Genomic DNA, 13,972 nt, shown 5'->3' on the forward strand with positions numbered 1-13,972 from the left:
GTTGTCCCCTTGAAGGACAAAAGAGTCCATCACGGGTGACTGGGTCTCCCGCACCCCTTTTCGCCATAGTCAGCATACTCGTCAAAAGTAGCTGTGCTTCGCTCTATGTTATGTCTTCCTCACTCTGCAGCAGCCGCAGTCTTGCCACTACGTCTGCTGCCTCCATGGCAATTTCCAAATTGAGCGAACGTTAAATCCGCATAAACCCAGACAATGCATAAGGGACTGGGCACATCATGAATACGCCGGTCTATCCTTAGTAAATTTGCTGTCCAACTAAATATGGCTGGCCCGTAAGGAATAGCAGTTTGCCCAGTCCTGTCTGAACGTTAGTGAAAAATGTTAGTGTCACAATAATGAAAACTAACTTGTGATTTGCTTTAACGGTCTGGATAGGCGACTTTGTTTACGGTAACTCGACATCATTCCTGCATTTGCCACTTTATCCTCAGTAGGTCTAGTGCTTGTCCATCACTACGGGTACAGCCTTCCAGACGTGATGCACCCACGTCAGGACCGCTCCCAGCACCGCGTCGCTATTCCTGTAGCCGGCCAGCTCGAAGTACTCGTCATCATAGTGGGCAATGCGTCTCAATCAATTACAATACCTTGAATGGTCGTGATACTGGTAGATTTAATCCTGGTAGTGCTACGAGTAGTAGTACGTACAGCCCATCATGGTGTGGCGCACAAAAAAGTAGGTATCGAGCTCTTACATTTTACAAATGAAAAAAGCTGTAAAAGCCTCGTTTTTTTCATCAAAAGTGAAAGCATACTACGTTTTATAGTTACCTTTATTAAAATAAACAAGATTTTTGGATCTGGGCACATAAACAAGACGAATGCTTGAAATGCAATTAACAGCTATATATCCAAACAAGCGGATCACTCACAAGCTAACAATACTGTACAGTACAGTATGGCGTTGAAGTGACGCACTACGCTGTATTCAATGCTTTGCTGAAGACCTTCTTCAAATGCGCTATTATATAGCGAAATTATGTAATTAAATTGCTAGTTAATGTATAACCAGACTTGACGTAAAGCGAGTCGCCAGACGAGAACTGCACGGCAAAAAACAAGTCATATCTGCAGAAGTACGTGCAGTACAAACAACACCAATGCTAGTGAGTTTTGATTTTGGCGTCAGCTGGATAACAGGAGCCACGAACATGTAGTAGAGTCCAGCGATATTGGGGCCAACCTCGTAGCGATGAGCGATAGCAAGCCACAAGTCAGTTGTACAGAACAGTTGTGTACACGATGAGGATCGAAAATCCATGGCTGAGATATGTCGTCAAGGTCGTTGTCTAGAAGATCAACTTGGGCAAGTCCAGCTCTGCACTCGACAGTATCATTGCATAACATGCAATCGCTGTTAGATTGTGTTTCACAGCTCATATTACAACGGATATGTTTGGTAATACTTAATCGATGACGCATCCACCGCAAGATGGTCAGATTTGCACAGTGACAGACCTTCAGTATCAACAAGAGCGCTGTGACCACGCACACGGATCAGTATTCGATGATATGAGCAGATTGTAGAAAAGTCGATAAGTAGATAAGTAACAACCGCAACAGTTCGCTCACCACTGCGGCGACGGAGAATGGCCCAAAGTTGGGCGGGGCCGCCGCAGCACGTGAGCCAGCTGAGAATTTGCAATTGTGAGATAATTTGAGAGATAATTCTCGCCGGATTGAATGTGACCACGTCTCAAATATTAATACCTCTCTGAATAGATTTACAAGTGAATTATATAGTTAACAAACATAATATTATTAAGCAATCGTGTCTAGTTTTAAAAATAAGGTGCTAAAATATGCTACATGTAAAGCAGTAAGAGCAATTAGTAAACAAAATTAAAAAAAAAACGCTCAGGACAACAAATCCGTACCGGCTGATTGGAAATGACTACGAATTGTAAGTTAAATCCCCAGCTGATGGTAAGGGAGTTGGTGCGAAGCCTTTGGCTTCCCAGGGCTGCCAGAGCCCCCCCCCCCCCTCCTTCTCCTCTGCCGTGTCCCAAGTATTTCGATGCATAATAGGTTTTCCTACTTTCTATTTTTTGGCCACCTTGTTAGGCACTACTAGTCCAACTCTCTAGTAGAAATTAAAATCGAGCAGGATCACTTCAATATAAAAGGTTGGCAACAAAAGTGCTATTTTTCTCTACGTCATTACCAATCTGAATACTTAAGTAGGCATCGTTGGTGAAGTAGCGATTCAGATTGCCTTGGAAATCCTGGACAGCTAAAACCTGTCACGAACTGTTCTACCAGACCAAGCTTAAAATTAAAAGAGCAGAGACAAGCATCTGTAGAGCTGTTAATACTGTAAAGTATGTTTTTATTATACTAATCATAGGAAAGATTCGGTATTACCAGCGCAGGTCGCAGACGATCTATTTTTTTCCTACAAACGTTCGCAGAAACATGTATTAACTCTTATATTTCCCATTTATTTTAAAAAGTGCTCGGCTCACTGAACCGGTTCGGAGGGGCGGGAAGTGAATCGGATGGTCTGAGAAACAAGCGACCAAAGTTGTTTCGATACCAGAACAACAAGAGCTCAGAGCTCGTTCTAGCAGAAGAAGAATATTTTTTACTGGATATTACAATTTTCCTAAAAGGCGGTTTTCCATCTATTCGAAATACTAAATGGGTACTTCATGTAGAATTGGGGATAAGTAGCTTAGCCAACTAACGGATTAAAAGTCCTGCACAAATTGGTACCCGAAAGGTTTTTGGTGAATAGATGCAAGCCTTTCACATATTAGTAGCCCGATCTTATAATTAATTTCTACCGACTGGACTAAAACTGTTACAGCGCAGTTTTACTTCGACTCTATATTACAGAAGTGTTTGTCAATTCGTTAAAGCAGCATTACCCTAATAAATCTTAATCCAAATTATGGTGAGTACAGTTACAGTTAGCTTCGTCCAGCACCTACCGCCCTCCATTTCCTGCCAGAACTGGTCATTCGATAGTATCGATCGCCCATTTTAAAATGCAAATTATTAGAAGCCCTATACGAGTTATTAATAGTACCCCCCCCCCCTTCGAATTTGATGACTTGGGAGGGGGCACAAATTATTAGTAGTCCATAAACTATTCGGTGAGTTTGCTAATCAAGTGTTTGCCTCCTCAACAGGCGCAGTACAAATAACATGGCAATAGTTGTATGGAATAATTTATTTTACTGTCATGATGAAAATTTTCAGTAAAATATTTCCAGTAAATCGTCATAAATTATTTGCAGCCCATGCTTCACAAAACTACATGTAACTACCCAATCCCAGCTAAGCAACACTGAGAATTGGGTGGGAGTGCATCAGCACCTTGTCTTTGACAACCCCTCCACCAACAAGCAATGCATCTTGAAAGTAGTGGTGTGATATTACTCTTATCGTAACAATTACGTAATTGTCATTATCAAATATTTTCCTGCACGAACATAAGGAACTGCGAACGCAATATAAAACAAACGAAATGATTCGCCATTTTTTTTCCTCCGTTTGCATGTGGCTCTCCCCTGCACCGCTCATCCAGCAATGTTAAATTCGCGAGGAGGGGTGATGCTTCTCGCACAGCGAAAACCCACCATGGGGGAGCGATCGTAGCCTTCGCTGATCATTAGGAAGCGGTTATGATGCTGTGCGTCCAGAGCTTGAGGAAAGTACCAGTTGGGGTCGATATGCGTAGCCGAGATGGGGTGGTAACTGCTTCCTCCTCGCAGGAGAAGTCCACACGTGTGAGAGTCACAAAACTGATCTGTCATCTGCCACACGTAGCCCACAAGATCTTCCACTTGGAACTTCGTCGAGTGAGAGTTCTCGTACGAACCCACAGGATCCAACTTGGGCAACTCCTTGCCATGATACACCGTGGGCACCTTCGAGCTGTCGAATTCAGGTCCCCACAGATAGGCATCGTAATTATCACCGTTGGAAGCAACATACTGCCATTCCCAGTCATGCGGAAGACGCTTATTGTAAAAATTGGCATACGCTTGAGCGTCCTCTAGCGCAACATTCACGACAGGACTCTGTGCCAAGGAAGGAGACACAGTCCACGACGCTGGAGCACCTTGACGGTTCTCCCAGTGCAGCAAAAAGCGGTCCAGTGACTTGGGACTGTAGCCACTGGCCTTGAGGAAGGCCGAATATTTTGCGTTGGTCACAGGATGCTTATCGATCAGAAAATCCTGGATTAACAGCCTCGTCGAGTGGTTGTTCCATGGACGATTCTCCCAGGGAAACTGCACTCCCGTTCCGTATTGAGCGAAATTCGGAGTCCAGGCCGACACGGGTTCGATCTGCACGCCGCTGACGTTGAACCACCAGTTGGCAGCTCCAGACACACGCACCATACCGTCGGAGTTTTCCGAGGACGTCGAGGTATTGCTACTGGTACTGCGGATAAGCTGCTGTTGCAGCAAGTTCCTTGCCGTCGAGTATTTAGTTAGGGGTTTAGTGGTCATTGCTTGCATCTCGTTGAGAAACTGGGTCATGTCGTTGCTGGATTTTGTGACGTAGATGGCACCAAACGCACGAGGCTCCAGCGTCACCTTCACGACAGTTCCGTTCGTACTGTTTCCAGAATGTTTCTTCAGCTCGACTCCATGATAAACGTCGTAGATGCGAACATCTTCGCCAGCCTGGTCAGTAGGGAGTGGCACTTCGTACGTCATGTCTTTCTGCACAGTACTGATCACCGTGTAAAGCGACTCACTGCTCAGAGTGAAAGCACTAGCGAACAGCCCATCGCCCTTCATGGCGTAGTACGGAGTCCATTCACCCGTCGAGACGATCGTTCCAAACTTGCGTAGAATGGCAAACATTCTCTTGGCAGTCTCATCTTCACGCTCGGTCATGGCATTCCAGATACCCCATACATTCTCCCACACCACGTACCCGGCGCCATTGAAGAAAGCAGTCAGCAACTCGGCGGTTCGATCGAGAGACCAACGCGCACAGATCTGCACCATATGTCTCGACTCCAGGAACTTGGCACGTGCCACGGGTGGGAAATGAGAATAGCCGAAGAAGTACCCCCAACTCATCGGATTATGGCTCAGATATGCAGTGGGTACACCACCTTCGGGAGCTGCCACTACAGGGTTACTACAGTTGTAGAAGGACTTGGGAACGCCGTACATGGTGTCGCCGTTGAAGCCGTCCGCTTTAAGCTCAGGGACCGTCTCCGTTAGTGTCGTGATGTCGGCGTTGTACATACGTACCATATCTTCCAGTCCAGACTCGTCACGAGTTCCAATATCCCATGGATTGTACGGGATGATCACACGGACACCTCGACGATGAAAGTCAGAGATGACGCCCTTGACGCCCTCGACTCCACCGGGAAGGTCTCGTAGGAGATCCCATTGGTTCCGGTTGTCCACACCGATGTTCGGGTATGCAGGCCAGATCAACACACTGTCAATGGGGCCAACACGACTCTGCATCTCATCCACGTACTTGTCGACCGTGTATTGCTGGGTCTCGCGATCGTAGATGGAGCGGTCGTTCATCATAAGAAACGTCTGCACAAAATTCTGCTGCGTCCATTGAGTTTGCTGGATGTTGTACACGTTGCACGAGTCTTTCGGGTTGTACCGGTTGGTGATCAGCTCCATTTTCTTCCAGGTGGTCCAGTCACGACGCCATGCGTCCACGGACTCGGGGCCATCGGGACCGTCGATCAACTCGTAGCCATCGGGTTGTTGATCCCAAGCGAGTGCTTGGCCGAAGAGGCAGCACGCCGCGGACAGGTAAAGTCCGGTTAGAGCACGCATGGAGGGTTCGATGTGCGCGCGACGCAGGAACTTGAGGAATGACGCTTCGATTGCGAGGAGCCCTACTCAAAGATCGTCAAACGTAGCGCTGCACAGCCACGGAGCCAATCTGATTTGACATATTGAACGCAAGTCTCAGCACCTGCACATCAAATCTCCGTCTGGAACAAGGACAGCTTGCGCTGCAAGTTGTAGCGCGATCCAAGCTTCTCTTATACAGGAGCGGGCTTGAAGTCCGCAGATAAATGCACTACGTAGGCGCAGAAATCCAGATCGAAGGTGGAGACGCAGTCCCGCTTGAAGCCTTGGTCGTCAAAGACAATTGCATGATAACGCAAGCCAGACAAACAGAGCGTGTGATGAGAGGTCAGCACGGGTACTGTACATGTATTAATAGTTAAATCGGGTGCCTAGTGAATTTGATGAGTCACACCGTGAGCGACGAAACATGGATTTTGAGTTTTTACATGTACGAGAGGTGCAAACTATTTTATAGCAATTAAAATATTACTTTTAAGTAAGTCGACAATGGTTAATACTGCTCTGAGGTATAAAGCTTGGATGGAGTTGCGGTGGATGTAGCGTTGAGCTCAATAGTAGCAACACAAAATGCAGTTTATTGGTAGCCTAGTGCCAGAACTGTGCGTTGTCCCAAACTCGGCTGTGACTCTGTTCAACGCCCTGGAGACAATTCGTACAAGTGTTGCCGTAAATCACGCTACGGGATCGATAACGGGATCTGCTGTGTGAAGGCAGCAAATTTTCGGATCACAAGAAGCTCAAAATGAGCGCAACCTTTGCTTCTAGCCCGTGCAAGGGCTCTCAAACGCCATGGCTTAGCCTGTCAACATCAACAGAATTTTGAGCGAGTGTTTTCAATTGTCCAAAGCAAATTCACTTTCTTTACTGTACACATGTATAGCTCTGAGCTACTTTTGCGAGATACACTCGAGACCGCTTACTGCTCACTACTTGTACTTCAGCCCAGTCAGCTAACAGAGTTATGCGGTTGGCGTGATCCTCTTTTTCTACTCGTGGTAACGCTTGATCTCCTAATATGATAGTTAGCTTCATCTCCTTTCATGGCGACATCGACGCACCCTAGTCGACGCCGAGCTCCGGCTTGCACATTTACACAAGCTATCAGAATCTAATTGTTTGACGGGGTTCGTAGCGATACAGTGCATGTAGAAAATGTCATATATAAGCGCACGCACACCTCCACAGGTGTGAGTGCCGGTCGTTCCAGAAGTAACCTCTAAGTCAACGACCTAAATATCGAGAATAAAACCTGTTTTATACCCGGCAAAAATGACCAATCACTCTTGATAACAGCGTGCTTCTTACTAAAAGCAAGTGTACAATATTATACTTAAGTGTTACTTCCTTCCCCCCAATTTGCGCTACGCATTGACGATTTCGAACATCGGTGTCGATCTACTGGTGCCAAAGGCCACAGAGAGAGAGTCGCAGAGGTTTGGCAGCATTGACGCCGCCTTTTGACCCCGAAGAGACATACAGCAGCCGACGCAGCAGTCGACTTACACGCTCAACGAGCTACCGACAGGTAGGCTGACCCTACATTTTGCTAATCGCGACTGCGATAATGCAAAGTTTAAAATAGCACTCTGTGCCCCTTCAGGCTCCTCTTTCATGGAGCCTCATTGAAGGGACAAAAGCTGAAGCCTAAACTGTAGACGAGCATTTGGAATCATCTGACCACGACATGCACATGCACCATGCAGCAGACACGAAGCCTTCGCCATTGCGGACCTGCGACGAGGCACTAGAACTCTTCATCAGAAACAATTAACGACCAAGCAAGACAAGCTGGGGCAGAGGCAGCATGGGCATGGCTTGCGACGCCGAGGGCCGCGCGGCGACCGGTGAGCAGGAGGAGCCGCTGGCCAAATCTGACGGCGTCTGTGGCGTTCAAGCGGAGGAGACCAAGTCGGACGCTCCGGGACTTAACCCAGAGGAGACAGCAATGATCCTCACGAGTTTAAGCAAGGGATTCTCCAGTACGGCGCCGTCGGGGTCGCCAGACTCGGACGGAGAAGACATGGGCGACTCGGATGAAGAGGAAGAAGCATCGCACCGTCGTCAACTCTCCGCGGCCGGCGGTGTTGGTAAGGTGCATCGTGTGCAGCAAATCAATTTTGACGGCCCCAAAGGCAGCAAACTCGACTTCACGGACGATGCAGGCCACAGTCATCGCTTCCGCAACGAGAGCAATCGCGTCAAGAGTCTAGTTACGAAGCACATCTCCATTGAGGAGCTACGTGCCCATTTCGACCGACCCATCATTGACGTGGCGAAGGACTTTGGTATCTGTATCACTCTCATGAAGAAGATTTGTCGTCGTAATGGCATCAAGAGGTGGCCACATCGCCAGATCCGGTCGCTCTCGAAGAGCATCGCGTCGATGGAGGCTGCGATGCTCAGTGCTCACGGCAGTGAGCGTGAGAAGTACCGAGACCAGATCGTCAACTTGAAGATGAAGCGCGAGTCTGTTATCGCTGACCCCAATAAAGACACTTCTATGCGCCCCAAGACGCCGCCCTCGTACGGCGAACCCCCGGGCCAGAGTGTGCGCACTACTACTCACCACGTTCCTGCGGCACTTAAGTTGTCTCCCCCTACCATTCAAGACGCCTCTGTGTCGTACCCTGTAACACCCACAGTCAAGATGGAGAGCTTAGCAGTGGGGACTCCGAGTTCTTCCTCCTCAGGTCCGTCGAAAGGTGGACGTTGGACGAGCGAGGAGCACGCCGCCTTCTTGGAGGGCATCCGTCTGTACGGGAAAGACTGGCGCCGTGTGGCTCAAGTGGTCATGACGCGTAGCGCAGTGCAGACGCGCACGCACGCCCAGAAATATTTATTGAAATTTGCTGGGCGCTTCCCTTTTGATGCCGACGGGATGCTCAAGGATCACCAGACTCAGACTCAGACTCAGATGCTTGACAGGCCCATGCTGAGTCTTACGACTTGTGTGGCGTCTGCCATGACGCCTGCGAGTGATGACTGCGTGAGCAATGCGTCGTGGAACTCGGAAGAGGCGCAGCCTCCGGCCAAGCACGGCGAAGCCATGGCCATGATCTTGAATGGTAGTCCGCAGGTAGAACCGGCAGCCGGGGCTTCCGTACTACCGCCACTTCCAGTTCGCACGGCCAACATCGAGGCAACGACGTTCCAGCTACCACAGCAGTTCGCGCCACAAGGAGCAGCCCCAGCATCTTTCCAGTACTTCGTCCAGCAGCCGCCGCAGCAGGTTGCGCCGTAGCCGTTGCCCAATGTTGCTTGAGTGCTGGCTTGGGCTCGGTCTCAGCATGTTATGATTTTAATTTTGACTAGTCGTAGGAGCAGAAAGGAATATAGACGAACATCACCTTGGAGCTCATCGCTCGGGACTGGCCGGAAACCGAGCTCAGCTCGTCTCCAGTGCCGTCCTCATGCGCTACATGTACTGGTCAGTCCTCTAGCAGTGCTAGACTAGCACGCCGATATTCGCCCCCCACTATGTATGGAGGCAGTACAGTAGATCCTGAAGACCACCAGAATGGAAGGAGCAGATGAGCGAGTCGTAAGCCACCAGACCGCAATGTCACGTCCAAAACGAAGGGAAAATAGATATCATTTTTCTGTTGAGTTTTCATTTGTCACACTAAGTATTTGGCTTTCTGTCCCTAGCACCTCCACCGATTGAAGCTTGGGTTAAAAAGACGAGAGTGCTCGACGGACGAGTTTGCCTTTACGAGGAGACGAAGGTGTTTAATGCTGCTTGGCCTCCACTTCCTTGACGAGCTTGGCGAGCTCCTCCGGGTTGTACAGCATAAAGTACTTCTCGATCTCCGGCAAGTAGTGCACCTTGCCCTTCTCCATGTTAAACCAGTACAGGTACGACGCATCATTGTGGGAGACGCCCACTGTGCGCACGTCGTTGAAAGAAGGCACGAGGATCGGATCGTCCTTGCTGTTGCCCTGGTTCTCGTCCGACTCAAGTGGGTCGCGGTTGAACTGCGTCACGCCGATCTCGGCAGCATCCAGTTCCTGGCGCTCACGGCCCACGGCGTGCTCAAGGTCGTTGGGGATACCGCCGGTGGAGGCGAAGCTACGCACAGCCACGCGGGCGGACGAGCGGAGGGGAGCGAACACGCGGGTCACGAGGCTCATTCTGATTGTTGGGTCTGAGAGCGGGGAAAGCAGAACTGACGGGGGCTTGGTAGCCTCACACGACCGGGGGAAGAGACACGCGACTGGTGCGCCTACCTTTGGTTCCGATGGTGTTTTTGTTGTGTACCCACGTGCTGGTACACTTGGATCGGTTTTCACCGGTTTTCGGTGAGTACAGTGGCTTTTCGAAAAATTAAATTTTGTAATAACATTAAGAGAAAACTTCATATTTCGTCGTTTCTTTCGGTAATGAATGAGTTGCAGCGTCTTATATCGCTTATCAAAGTCGAGTCCAACTTCCAAAGTAAAGTTAATCAACCGAAATGATTTCCACACTGCCGTCCTTCGTCTTGTGTTGGTTGTCTGACGGCTGCGGCGTCGACTGCTGTGGATTGGGGGGAGGCACCGGCACTGGGCCCACCTTCTTCTGGAAAAAAGTATCTATCTGAGCAACCGATGGCTTAGCCGGTGAGGGTGAAGTAGCTGACGCGGTCTTGGTCTTGCTCGAAGAGGTGGCCGGAGTCTTCGCTGGGGATTTCTGCGTCTTGGGTTTCTGAGGTGTGGCCTTTGACGGTGTTGTCTTTGGAGCCGTCACAGTCTTCGCAGGCGCAGTTTTCTCCGCAGGCTTAGCGACTGCAGCGTCTGCCTTCTGCTTGGCCTCGTCGGCCTTGTCCTTCTGAGTCTTCAGCTTCTCCTGTTCCTGCTGCAGTTCCTTCTTCCGTTGCTGCTCTTGTTGTGCAGCCTCCAATCGCCTCTGTTCTTCTTCATACTCCCGAGCTTTACGCATCAACGTAGATTCGAACATCGGCTCGCACAACAGCTCGCCAGCAAGCCCATGAACGTGATCCTTACTGTCTTCATCAGCCCACCACAACGGGCCAAGGATCTGAGGCTCCAGCTTCGCAGGCTTGACGGCTTTGGCCTTCACCCGCTTCTTCTGCAGCTGTGACGGCAGCTTGTGCTTAGTTGGCGACGACGGTCCTTCCCCATGCTCTGTCGTGTCATCTCCAGCATCCATCCCGTCCATGTAGTCCACCTCATCCTCGTACGCCAGCCATTGGTCTCCATAGTCCAAATTATCCTCATCCGACTCCTCTCCATCATTCTCATCGTCCGAGAGGCTTTCGCCAGGCTCCTCTTCTTCCCACTCATCGTCACTGTCCACGGAGTAGTCGAGCTTGGCCAAATGTGCGAGTGGCCGTCTGCCGCCATGGAATAGTGGACTTCTCGAGCTGAAGGTACCGTAGTACGCCGGTCGGCTGTTCTCGTAGAACTGCAGCAGCTTCATTACCCCCAGCTTCGAATCTCGATGCCGACGAGCACTCCAGCCATTCGGAGGCAGCTCGACTGTTTGCTTCTTGCTCGCATCGCGCTTGCCCTTTAGCGACGAAAAGATCGGCAGTGGGGGGGAGGAAGTAGCCTCGTCAATACTTAGCCCCAAGAAGCCGAAAGCGACGTCCATGCGAGTGATCTTGGCTCTCTCGCTTTCGTCCGCGTCGCTCGCTTCCTCAGTGTCCTGCTCGCCTGTCATATCGATCGCAGCTTCGGCACGCGCAGCGTTATTCGAGGACGTGGCCCCAAAGAACGCAATGAACCTCTTGTGTCGCTTGGACGACGCAGCCTTCTCTTTCTCCTCCTCTTGACGTTCACGCTTGCGCTTTTCTTCATCCTTCGCCTCCCTGGCCTGTTGACGCTCCATTTCGTGTCGTTTCTTCTCCTCCGCAGCGTTCCGCTTCTCCTGCTCTTTCGTCTCGCGCTGCTTCGCTTTCTGCCGCTCGGCGTCCACCACAAAGCCAAACTTCCCGATCTTGGCCTCCTCAGCACTCACCTTGGCCTCGTCCACTGGTTTCTGGTGCAACAGCTGGATAACACGCGCCAGAGCTCGCAGTTGGTGCCCCAGACGCTTGCGGTTCTTGCGCATCCGCTTGATCGTCTTCTGGGCCTCCTCTGGGAAATATTTGTCCACGTTGCCTACTTCCCACGTCCACAACGCGTCGACACTTGTGTCCTCGAACACATTAGCTTTCACAGGTTTCACACCGTGTGGCGTGCGTTGAGCGAGCATTTTGATCTCCATCTCCATCGCCAGAGTGGCCGCCGTGTCTAGTTGATGTGTGTCGCAGGAGCGTGAGCTCTCTGTCGCCTCCATATCCACGTCCTCCGCCTCGAGACCTCTCTTGAATAAGGCAAGAAGCTGACTGGTGACGGCTGATAGACTTGAAGCTTTCCCCTGGATGTTCTTGACGATTAAACTCTTGACTTCGTGAGGAAATTCAATGGTAGACGGCAGCACTGCAGCGTCTGCAGGACTGGAGCACTGTGCGCTGTCTCTGAGCTTCTGCCACGTCTCCGCCACAGCTTGTTGTGCTTTGTTCTGGTCTAAAGTGACGTCCAAGTCGCGATCCAGTCCAGCGCCGTAGATTTCTTGCATGATCGCGTCGCTCTCTTGCGTGGATTGCAGCAGTTCTGTATACTGCCGAGTCAACTCATCAGTCTTGAGCTTGTATGTGTCCACACGAGTCTGAATTGCCGGGTCCAAAGGCTCCACAGGGGCAGGTTTGGCTTCAGCCACAGCTTTCTCCTTCATCTTTTGTTGTCGCTTAGTCGGCGTCTTGGTTGCTGCTTTATTGCCTCTCTTGCCTCTTGTCTTTGTGCCCTGATCCTGTGCTGTTGAGGGTTTAGCTGCATCATCCACAGCAATCAGATCCACCACGTCTCCAGAACAATCGTCGTCTTTAGATGCAACGTCCTCTGCACCTGCATCCGCTACAGTCTCAGCTGCGGTAGCTGCCTCCTCTCCACTGATATCCACAACATCCGACTCGTCCACTATCGCGTCGTCCGAGATGGAAGCTCCAGCGGGCACAGTCTCCCCGCCTGCTTCAAGTTCCGCTCTCGCTCGCTTCGCTTCGGGCGTGTTGAACACATCCTCGTCATCGTCCAAGTCTTCGTCGTCGTCTCCACTATTCACGGCAGCATGAGGTGACACGAATCGTGCCGGTTGCCTCCTTTTTCTCGGTTTGGCTTTGGCTTTAGGCGACGCCTTCGTTTTCCCCTTAGCTTTGGCTTTAGGCTTCGCTCTCGCCTTCGGTTTGACTGGTGTGGCCTTCTTTTGCGTCACACACTCCGCATTGGTACCAGTATTAACAGCACTCGCCTCCTTTTCAGCAGATTTTGAGCTGGATCTTGGTCGCTTGGCTGCGACGCTCTTTGGCTCTGAGTCTGCTGTGTTCTCGTCTGATTCCTGGTCAGCCTTCGACGGCGAGAAGAAGCCAAGCAGCGTCGCTTGTTTAGGGCCCTTCTTCTGCAGCGTAGAATAGATAAAAGTCAATACAAAACGTCAGTATGAGTCGATCCATCCAGTTACTCGACGATCCGGAGGCCTTAAAGGCCGGCAGAGACATCAAAATGGAGATGAAACGCACCTCTACCATGTGCACTCAGCAATGCCGACGACACAGGAGCTGGAGACACTCACAGAGACGACGCGATTCCCGACACGAGGCGGCTCTCAAGCTCGCTTGATTTGCTTGTTGCCTTTTGGCGCCAGGACGACTGTCCTCGCGAAAGTGACATTATGTCACTTCCACGAGGTAAAATGCAGTTGAAGTTGCAGGCACAAATGTTGATGTCGAAGTTCGACTTGCCAGTAGCGGCGTGTTCGTATTCGACGCAAATTTCAACATTTACTACGACGTATGAGGTTATCAAGTTATGAGGGTTTCGAAGGGGGCGGTGCTGGTCGTGGGACTGCGGCTCGGAATGCTGCATAAAAAGCAGCCGTTGGCTTCCTCAATGGCACAAGCATTGGCGGCGCAGCAGCTGGGGATGCTGGATGCGACGCAGTGGATGGCTTTGCTGTGGCAACTGCTGTCGGTGTTGTTGTGGCTGTCGCTGATGAGTCGTTTGGAGCACTTAACGGAGCTATGGTACTGGACGGAGGTGCCACCTCGTTACTCGCATCCTGGGCAACTACAGTAGATGGTACTGGAGGTGCGTAG

The 13,972-nt window shown here is 50.5% G+C and overlaps 4 protein-coding genes across 4 annotated transcripts; 1 reads left to right on the plus strand and 3 right to left on the minus strand.

Annotated features, from left to right (window-relative positions):
* Positions 1 to 3,545: 3,545 nt before the first annotated feature.
* PITG_12425 (uncharacterized protein) lies at positions 3,546 to 5,798 on the minus strand (the record flags this gene model as incomplete). The annotated part of the gene is made up of 1 exon (XM_002900270.1): positions 3,546 to 5,798. One exon carries the CDS (start codon positions 5,796 to 5,798, stop codon positions 3,546 to 3,548), a length of 2,253 nt encoding a protein of 750 aa, XP_002900316.1.
* Positions 5,799 to 7,223: 1,425 nt separating this feature from the next.
* PITG_12426 (uncharacterized protein) lies at positions 7,224 to 9,081 on the plus strand (the record flags this gene model as incomplete). Its single annotated transcript, XM_002900271.1, has 3 exons — positions 7,224 to 7,365; positions 7,544 to 8,386; positions 8,450 to 9,081. The coding sequence occupies 2 exons, from the start codon at positions 7,645 to 7,647 to the stop codon at positions 9,079 to 9,081; spliced, it is 1,374 nt and encodes a 457-aa protein (XP_002900317.1).
* Positions 9,082 to 9,569: 488 nt separating this feature from the next.
* On the minus strand, positions 9,570 to 9,971 carry PITG_12427 (uncharacterized protein; the record flags this gene model as incomplete). The annotated part of the gene is made up of 1 exon (XM_002900272.1): positions 9,570 to 9,971. The coding sequence occupies one exon, from the start codon at positions 9,969 to 9,971 to the stop codon at positions 9,570 to 9,572; it is 402 nt and encodes a 133-aa protein (XP_002900318.1).
* A 310-nt stretch (positions 9,972 to 10,281) lies between these two features.
* Positions 10,282 to 13,405, minus strand: PITG_12428 (uncharacterized protein; the record flags this gene model as incomplete). Its single annotated transcript, XM_002900273.1, has 2 exons — positions 10,282 to 13,275; positions 13,397 to 13,405. 2 exons carry the CDS (start codon positions 13,403 to 13,405, stop codon positions 10,282 to 10,284), a joined length of 3,003 nt encoding a protein of 1,000 aa, XP_002900319.1.
* Positions 13,406 to 13,972: the final 567 nt, after the last annotated feature.

This window comes from Phytophthora infestans, genomic scaffold, assembly GCF_000142945.1.
Source record: "Phytophthora infestans T30-4 supercont1.26 genomic scaffold, whole genome shotgun sequence".
In the NCBI taxonomy this organism is placed as follows: domain Eukaryota; phylum Oomycota; class Peronosporomycetes; order Peronosporales; family Peronosporaceae; genus Phytophthora; species Phytophthora infestans.